Source organism: Pongo abelii, chromosome Y, assembly GCF_028885655.2.
Source record: "Pongo abelii isolate AG06213 chromosome Y, NHGRI_mPonAbe1-v2.0_pri, whole genome shotgun sequence".
NCBI lineage: Eukaryota > Metazoa > Chordata > Mammalia > Primates > Hominidae > Pongo > Pongo abelii.
Window position 1 is genome coordinate 45,769,618 of NC_072009.2, and position 9,592 is coordinate 45,779,209.

The 9,592-nt window shown below is 39.5% G+C and overlaps 1 protein-coding gene across 1 annotated transcript; it reads left to right on the forward strand.

Annotated features, from left to right (window-relative positions):
- Nucleotides 1-645: 645 nt before the first annotated feature.
- Nucleotides 646-2,704, forward strand: LOC129053476 (testis-specific chromodomain protein Y 1-like). The gene has a single exon (XM_054545515.2). The coding sequence runs from the start codon at nt 681-683 to the stop codon at nt 2,484-2,486; it is 1,806 nt and encodes a 601-aa protein (XP_054401490.1). The 5' UTR covers nt 646-680; the 3' UTR covers nt 2,487-2,704.
- Nucleotides 2,705-9,592: the final 6,888 nt, after the last annotated feature.

Consider the following 9,592-nt stretch of genomic DNA (forward strand, 5'->3'; position numbering starts at 1 on the left):
GATATAATATTTGGCCAGGCACGGTGGCTCATACCTGTAATCCCAGCACTTTGGGAGGTTGAGGTGTGTGGATCACGAGGTCAGGAGATCGAGACAATCCTGGCTAACACGGTGAAACCCAGTCTCTCCTAAAAGTACAAAAAATTCGACAGGCAAGGTGGCAGGCGCCTGTAGTCTCAGCTACTTGGGAGGCTGACACAGGAGAATGGCATGAATCCGGGAGATGGAGCTTTCAATGAGCCAAGATAGCACCACTGAGCTCCAGCCTGGGTGACAGGGTGAGACTCCATCTCAAAAAGAAAAAAAAAAACAATTAACAACATGCACTTCCACAAGTTGTTCTCCACGTACCTTAAAACACAAATATATTTAATAAAAAAACTACCTCTAATTTGTGTTTTTGACATAAACTGAATAAAGGTATAATTTTGAGGACTCAATAAGTGAAATAGTGGAGGTACATTATACAGGAGTGAAGGTTTTATATGTTACTGAAGACAAGCTAGTGTAACTTTAAAAATGTTAGAAGAATAGAATCTTCCATACAATCGTCATAGCAACCACAATTAAACAAACAAACACAAAAGAGTAACAAGCAGAAAGAAAGCTTTCTGTTCTACAACAGAAGGTTGTGGCTGTGGATTTACCTACTCTCACCTGAGGCTACTGAGCAAGCTATCATGTACCATAGCATAGCCGCTATTTCACACAATTTTCACTACACCAGTGGTGACGAAATAGAAGAGGTTCATTCATATGCAGAACCTGGTGAAGAACTGGAGGCAGAAAGGAGTGGCTATGTGGAGACACAATTGAAACAAAGTTGGCACAGCAACTGCTCCAATCCTGTGTCTTTCCTCATCGCTTCCCAGGAGTTTGAGGTTGAAAGTATTGTTGACAAAAGACAAGACAAAAACGGGAATACAGAGTATTTGATTTGGTGGAAAGGTTACGACCAACAGGATGACACTTGGGAACCAGAGCAGCACCTCAGGAACTGTGAAAAATGTATACTTGATTTTAATAGACGACAGACTGAAAAACAGAAAAAACTGACATGGACTAGAACCAGTAGAATTTTTACAAACAATGCCAGAAGAAGAACTTCTAGATCTACAAAAGCGAGCTATTCTAAGAACTCTCCTAAAACGCAAGTGACGGATAGACACCACAGATCCAAAAACAGCAAGTTATTTGCTGCCAGCAAGATCGTTAGGAGAAAGGCAGCTTCACTTTTCTCCGACACACAGAATATGGAGAAAATAAATTCAACTATCAAGACCCTTGCACCTAAAAGCCCCTTTAACGACAAGAAAACTGTGAGTGGCTTTCAGAAACTTGAGAAACTGTACCCTATTGCAGCAGATCAGCAGGACACGGTGGTCTTCGAGGTGACAGAAGGGAAACTCCTCCAGGACCCTTTGTCATGTCCTGGTGCAGAACAGCCTGGAGTAGAGAACAAGACTCAGATACACCCACCAATGTCGCAGATGTCTGGCTCAGTTACCGCTTCAATGGCCACAGGTTCAGCTACCCAAAAAGGTATAGTGGTATTAGTAGACCCATTAGCAGCCAATGGAACAACAGACATGCATACCTCAGTTCCAAGAGTGAAAGGTGGGCAAAGAAATATTACTGATGACAGCAGAGACCAGCCTTTTATCAAGAAGATGTACTTTACCATAAAGCTAACAGAAAGTGCCAGCACATACAGAGACATTGTAGTGAAGAAAGAGGATGGATTCACCCAGATAGTGCTATCAACTAGATCCACAGAAAGAAATGCACTGAATACAGAAGTAATTAAAGAAATAGTTAATGCTCTTAATAACGCTGCTGTGGATGACAGCAAGCTCGTGCTGTTCAGTGCAGCTGGAAGTGTCTTTTGCTGCGGTCTTGATTTTGGGTACTTTGTGAAGCGCTTAAGGAACGACAGAAACAGAGCAAGCCTTGAAATGGTGGATACCATCAAGAACTTTGTGAATACTTTTATTCAATTTAAAAAGCCTATTGTTGTATCAGTCAATGGCCCTGCCATTGGACTAGGTGCATCCATCCTGCCCCTTTGTGATCTCGTGTGGGCTAATGAAAAGGCTTGGTTCCAAACCCCTTATATGACCTTTGGACAGAGTCCAGATGGCTGTTCAACTATTACATTTCAAAAAATGATGGGTAAAGCATCTGCCAATGAAATGTTATTTGCTGGGCGAAAGCTGACAGCACGGGAGGCATGTGCCAAAGGCCTGGTCTCTCAGGTATTTTTGAGTGGAACTTTCACCCAAGAGGTTATGATTCAAATTAAGGAGCTTGCCTCATATAATCAAATTGTACTGGAAGAATCTAAGGCCCTTGTTCACTCTAATATTAAGTTGGAGTTGGAACAGGCCAATGAGAGAGAGTGTGAGGTGTTGAGGAAGATCTGGAGCTCAGCCCAAGGGACAGAATCCATGTTAAAGTATGTTGAAAATAAAACTGATGAGTTTTAGTTGTCAGTCTGACTGCTCAGGACACGAGAACTAAGCTGAACCAAATGCATCATGAGTTGCAAGATGCCCTAATCCATCTTCATAGCCCAAAACAGTTTCACCCATAGCTAAGGCTTGGAAACACAACCGGAAATGCCCAAGCCAGGTATTTAAATTATTACATCATTTTTGAGCACTGCAGCTTTAAAAGAAGTAATAAAACAGCTTGTTTGCCCAGATGTGGTTATTTTACGCTCACATAAGCCCAAATATAAAAGCAGACTGTTGGGTACTAGATTCTTCTTGGAAGCCCTAATGTGTATCTATGGCTACTACTATATATAAGACCAGAGTTGTGATTTATTGGATGTTTTTGACAGAGAATCATGTAATAATGTTGATTTTTCTTACTTTTACATGCTAGAATACCTCTACTGGGTTATAAGGCAGCCTCAGCTTCCATCCCAGAAGGACACAAAACGGTATGAGATGGTGCCCTTGACTTTACAGTGGCACAAGCACTTCAGAGACACACAATTATAAATTAAAAGACTTTTCTTTTAGAATAAATATTTCTGGCACAAAATTCACTGGAGATCATTCTCCTAAACTGAACATATGACTAGAATTTGTGGTGAGGTATCACTTGATTTTATTTTCCTTTATAAATGTCTAGTTCTTACCCAGTTGACAAAAGAAAACTTTATCTCTCTTTAGAGAATAAAACTTTAGTAAAACTTGTTGCACCGTACTGGTGAATTATGGAATCATTTTTGTGGAAATATCCAGGTTCTAATGTTTGTAATGTGCAGATTTATGTTACCTTAGAGTGTGCTCTAGTTCATAAGTTAAAATTCTGGACACATTATTAAAGGCAGAAACTTCTTTCAAAACAAAGACACCTACACTCTGTACGGCCTTTAAAATTATCAGTGTCTCTTTTTATGAGCACAAAAATTTCTAGAACACTGCATGTGTTCAGTTACCCAAAAGCTCTATGAATACTGTCTTGCTGATTTTTATCGAGGCTCCATTACATAGGCATAATTGAATAATCCACTGGCCACTGGTGATGAATGTCATCTTTGTCACAAGATCTCTAGGGTGTCGCTTCACCAGCCAACAATCTCTGTGGATGATGTCACCCTTGTGCAAGTTTCCCTTGAGCCTGCTTGTCTAATTTTACACACCCATCTTACAGCCTGCACTCAACTCCAACTATGGGCTTAGGTTTCAGTTTGCTATGGATGTGCCAGGCACAGAATGGAGGCAGATGCGTGAGTGAGTGTTGGTTGAGTCCAGCCACTGCACACAGCTTTGCATGTTATCTGTGATGAGGAAAGCAGGTCAGGTGCTGGTACAGGTGACAATTCCCTGCAGATCTTTAGGTGAATCAGGCATACCACAAGCTTTCTTTTCTGTAGGCACTGAAGAATGCAGTATCATCCAGAAAAGAAGAAATGCCAGAAAATGCAAAGACCCAAAGACGTCATCTCAGCCCAGGCTTGGGAAAGGTTTAGATCTGGGATGTCTAAAGGGCAAATGTCCTGCTTTCTTTTTTCTTCTACTTTTCTTTTTTTCTTTTTCTTATCTATGGGATCACTATGGCTTAAATTAGGTTTTTCAAAGGGCTCTGTCTCTCTTTCTACTGGAGATTAGAATCTTGTCTTTTCTTCACTCTTTCTCTCTTTGACTGCTTTTCTCTCTTTGACATGTTATAGAAGAAATGTGTTTTGGCCCAGCATCTTTCTGTTGACTATAGGGCTTTTTGTCAGAAACAGTAAGATTTTGGCTTAGCAATAACATAACGTCTTCCCATTTAAGACCCCAAAAAAAGGGCTAGATATTAGAAAGGCTCTATATATGTATTGATGTATCATAAAACTTCCCCAGGTCTTACTTTATTTGTTTAAGGCACTGTAATGAAAAAGAAACTTGCACTTTACTGGCCCATCATTCATTGGGCATTTCCTATAGGAGTAGTAAGGAACATGGAGGGTTGGATGTAAAAACTGGAAAAGTTGATGATGATGTGAGTAAAAGATTCTCTACATCAAGAAGATGAGAAAACCTGGAGTAAGAAAATTTTGTTTTGATTGTTTCCAGGGAGAATATTTCTCTGATATTTGTGAGTTGTTTCTTGTGGGCTTTTCTGATATGACTGCTAAGAAGGCACGTACAATTTTACAATATTTACAAAGATGTCGGGTGCTTCACGGGTCAAAAAGCCTTGCACATAGGAAACTTCAAAGAATGTGCCTTCGACCCTCAGAAACTTTCTAGGTCTTCTATAGTATTGACAAAGAAAAGCTACATAGTTGTGGTGGATTATTGGGAAAATTTCCACAGGCAGAGAAGCAGCCTGGACTATCAGGCTGCAGACAGAATTTTAAGAATCCTGTACAATCCCATGGTGCAAGCAAATAATTTTTTTTTAAAAGCCCAACTTTTTTGTGTGTGTGCTTAAGACATGCCCACAGCTACTCAGATAAAAAAACAAGACCACGCATTAAAATGTTGTGTCTTTTGTGTAACCAGATTGCTTCCAGGAAATAGTCTCTTTTTCAGAACATGTCCATATTGGACTACAGTGTGTTACAAAGGGCACCTTATGTTACTAAACACGCTTCAGGACCTGAGCCAAATTTCTGTAAATTATCATTTTAGCCTCTGGTCCCATGCCAAGGTCCTGGGCCATGCTTTCACTTTAGCTCTTGTGGGGCTCAGGGTCAAGTTCCTGAGCCAAGCTGAGTCATTGCATCAGCTATTAACAGTTCCAGGCACAAGGACCCAGGAAAGATAAGTAGTGCTTTCTTCAAAACTAGTCAGTAGATTTTCTTTCTTCTGACTCCATAAAAATATCAGACTCTTTCTCAGAGTGGGCAACTGACTCTACCCCACCAGAAGTTAACATATTACACATTTGCTATCATCTCCCCTTTTGCATTCATAATATTTAATTTTCTTCAGATTAAAAAATCTGTGTGTCACCTGATAGATTTTGGTTCACAGGGGCACAGCAAGGTTTGTTTTTGGTTCATGGACTGGGAAAGGCTTTAATTAAAAAGGTCACTAGTAGCTGGGCATGGTGGCTCATGCGTGTTATCACAGCACTGTGGGTGGCCAGTGCGGGCAGATCACAAGGAGATCGAGATTGAGATGATCCTGGCTAACATGGTGAAGCTCCCATGAAGTCTATAAAAAATACAAAAAATTAGCTGCATGTGGTGGTGGGCACCTGTAGTGACAGCTACTTGGTAGGCTAAGGCAAGAGAGTGGCATAAATCCCAGAGATGGAGCTTGTGGTTACCCAAGATCTTGCAACTGGACTCCAGCTTAAGTGACAGAGTGAGAATCCATTAAATAAAAAAGGTGAGTAGGAGTGCAATTCCAAACTACTTACATTCATATCTGCAGCTTGTCCTCTATTTGCATTCACATCTGCCCCTTGTTCTCAGTTTTTGTTTGTTTGTTTTTGTTGTTTGTTTTTTCTTTTTTTAATTTCTGAAGAGCAAAGAAAGCTCTGGGCAAGTGCCAGGTAAAATGCGATAGATTGCCTGCCATTCTTACAAAGCTTAGGAGAAAGGGATGTTGGGAGACACAATGGCAGTCTCTTTTCACCCTCTGCTGTTGAAAAAGTTGCCTCTGTTCCAACCATTTTCTTTCACAGAGGATCCAGCTGTCACATAGGACTGAAAGGATATCTAAGTTAATTGAAGATTTCTGGATAAGACTATATCACGGTGTTATGTGAGGACCTCAAAACTAACTCCAGTTTCTGACAGTCTATCAGAATGTTGCCACCAAAAATTTCAGGCTTTTCTGTGGCATTTTATTTATTTATATTTTGTCATTGTGTGGCTAATGTCCCTCCTGTTTCTTCTTTGTATACAATGTTGCGATCTGGAGATGGAAGCTCACTGGTAAAAGTCAGTCACTAGAAATATAATTCAAAGAGTTGCTATTTTGTGATTTTTTTCTTTCAAATAGGAAGAATTCAAAATTGTGATCTAAACATTTTTATTTGATAAGGATCTTTTTGTCCACTGATGATAGATATTCACGTCACCTTAGGGAACGGCATACACTCAAATAAAATTTCTCTTATTGGCTGCTTATTTCTCTTTAAAAACTCCACACAACCACATATATCTAAAGAGTATGTTTGTGAGACACATCTTTTTTCTACAGAGACGCATACTGTGGGGACAGGTGATAGAGCATTAACCTTCTTTTTCTAACTTTTGAGTATATAAACCTGGGGTTCAGCATTTTCATGGAACATTTTAGATCTTAAAACGCAACCTAGTGAAAGGAGTTTTTTCTCTCTGTGGAAGCCTTGCCAGTTCTTTGCACAAAACCCTTGGTTTTTTAACTCTTCTCTCTCCTATATCCCTCTAACAGTAATAAGGCTCTGTGCCCTATTAGTAAACAGAAAATTTCCACTTTCAATAATCAGAAAGAAGGTGACTTTGAGAGACACACTTTAGCTAGGTACTGCCTTATGAAAGCCAGCCATACAAGCTTTACTTGTTTTGAGGCACACCTTCTTCCTCCAGCAGCAATGACATTTAAACTAACAGAGAATTTTATGTTTCAAAGTCAATCGATCTTGTTTCCTGCAATTTCAATATTTTTTCTAAGCCATAGCAAGGGAAGCCACAAATAGCATTAAAATTCTTACTCTATACAAGTGTCTTGCTAGAATCCAATGACTGTACCATCTTTTTTTTTAGGTTCCCAAGTTACTTTGGTTATCTTCTGGGTTGAGTAGGCTTAAGAAATCAACCAGGAGTCACCAGTGGAGAGCTAAAGCCTGTGCAGGTAAACGTTACTTGTCCGGGTCTCTAGCTCCTCTGGAACTGTGGGTGAAGGTTTAGCTTGCATCCATGAGGGACAACTATGTCAGTCACCAGACTCAGAAAAGACAAGAGGAATGGAAAATCAAGGAATATCCTATCTTTCTATTCAGTCAGGGCTATTTCAAAAGGGGGAAAAAGATAATAGGAAGATTTTTTTCTATATTTCTTTAGAAAGTTCACAAACTGTCTGCAGTGTGAACCTCTCTAGATTACTGCTGAAATGCGGAAATTTCATTGACTGTGAGACTCTGAAGAAAGAAAGTGGCTTACTTATGTATTTATTGCTCAAGGGCACAACAGCCCTAACAACTCCAGGACAGACATGCCTAGCTTTCTGAGGGACGTGTTCATTTTAGTACTATTCAACAGATACATATTTTCTTCAGATGGCAAAGAAAAGAGTTTGATTTTTTCTTTTTTTATTCAACCTTGCTTTGACTTGGGAGAAAACTCAGATGTTTCTAAGCATGGTAAAACTGACTCTGCCCTCTTGGCAGTGATAACAGGCAAGTTTCAAAGCGATAATTCATTAAGTCAGAGACAAGCCCCTGAGGAACACTCAAATATATCTTCTAAATGCCATACATGCCACCCTCATTTAGAATCTCCAATTGCCTTTTCATCAGCTTGTCTTCTTGTGCCACTAAAGAAACCCCAACCTCACTGTTGCCCCTGCAGAAAATACTGCATAGATGTGATGCTAGTATAGTAGAAATTTTCTTCTCATTGTAGGGACTTAGATAAAAAAAAGAAAAACTTAAGCAAATGTCCCCTGACGACACCAGTGGACATACAGTGATATTTCAAAATCTAATTCAAGTGCTTAATCATACCTGAATAGATGATACATTACTCCTAATCCAAACCCTAGCTGTTGCCATAAAGCATGCAGCTTTACAGATAGCAGACTTATCCGTGGATGAACCACATGTCTTTTCCAAAATCTTGAAAAAGGGAGGGTGGAAAGGAAAAAACTTGAACTGATAACAGAATTCTTATTCATAATAGGAAAGGAAGAACTGCTGATAACTCGATTGGAATCTTATTGATCCTATATCAGAGTGAAAAAATATTAGTGAGCCTACTGGAAGGCTTATTAGTGAACAGTACAAAACTTCATAATTACTCTAAACTATTCATAATAGGTTAAAAAGACATACAAATTATAGAGGCGTTTTAAAAATCCTGAGAGAGGCTTTAGTGAAATACATGTTCCTACTTCCCTATTGAGTTAAGATAAAGTTAATCTTAAGAGAAAAGTTTATTAGTCAAACAGACCCTGACATCAAAAGAAAGCTGCAAAAATATGTCATATGTTCAGATAATATTGTTCTTTTAACAATGCACCAGGATGTAACAGCCTTTCTTTCATTTCAGATAACACTAAGAGTCTTTTCTTTTACATTTAAGAAAATTAAGGATTGTAGACAAAGGAAACTGTTTGGAGCAAAAGTTTAAATAACTGGAAAAACAAGCTCTCTGCCAGCAGAGATAGAAGCTTGAATAAGTTGTCCACTGGGGTTTAAGGTTTTTATGGCCTAAAAAATAAAGATATGTACTTAGTTTGCAAGCTGTCTTGGAGAATGTGTGACTTAGCTTTGCCCAGGCCCAAGACCTATTAGACAGCTTAACCCAGGCACTTTGCCTGGGAGCAGTGTGAAGTGGTAATTTGCAAAGACTGCTTAGCTTGGCACAGGACCTAAAGTAAAAGCTTGTCCTGGGATGCTGACTCAGGAATAATCAGGGACTGAAATGATGATTCATATGGGTTGAGCAACCAGTCAAATACAAAAATAAATATTCAGCCATTACCCACTACATCTCACTGGGTTTATGCCCACAAACAAACCAACAAACAAACAAACAAACAAAAACTTTATTTTCGGAAAGCCCTCTAAGTATACAGAAAACAGCATGCTTATGCCAGGCATTGGTTCCCCCATCTGAATGAGTGAGAGGATTGTACAAGATTTTATCTGAATGGACTCAAAGTTCTGTTATTTCTGTTGCTGCAGCCATGCTATCAGGCACAAGCTTCTGTGTTAGATCCCTTACTGGTGCCTACGCTTTTTTTTGGTCTGATTATTACGTTGGAATCAGGCCCTTACCTGTTGATTGGGGGTCTTCCAGAAACCATTTCCTTGCTGTTTTCATATGGAAAGCTAGCTAACTTGTCTTTGTCTTCCCTCAGAAATGAAAACTCTAACTTCTCTTAGGAGATTGGGTATTGGTCTTTCCGGATGCTTTCTGCTGGAGAAGAGTGTT

What these genes read in the sequence shown, in the direction of transcription:
- LOC129053476 (XM_054545515.2), top strand. Translation starts at nt 681, where the DNA reads ATGTACCATAGCATAGCCGCTATTTCACACAATTTTCACTACACCAGT.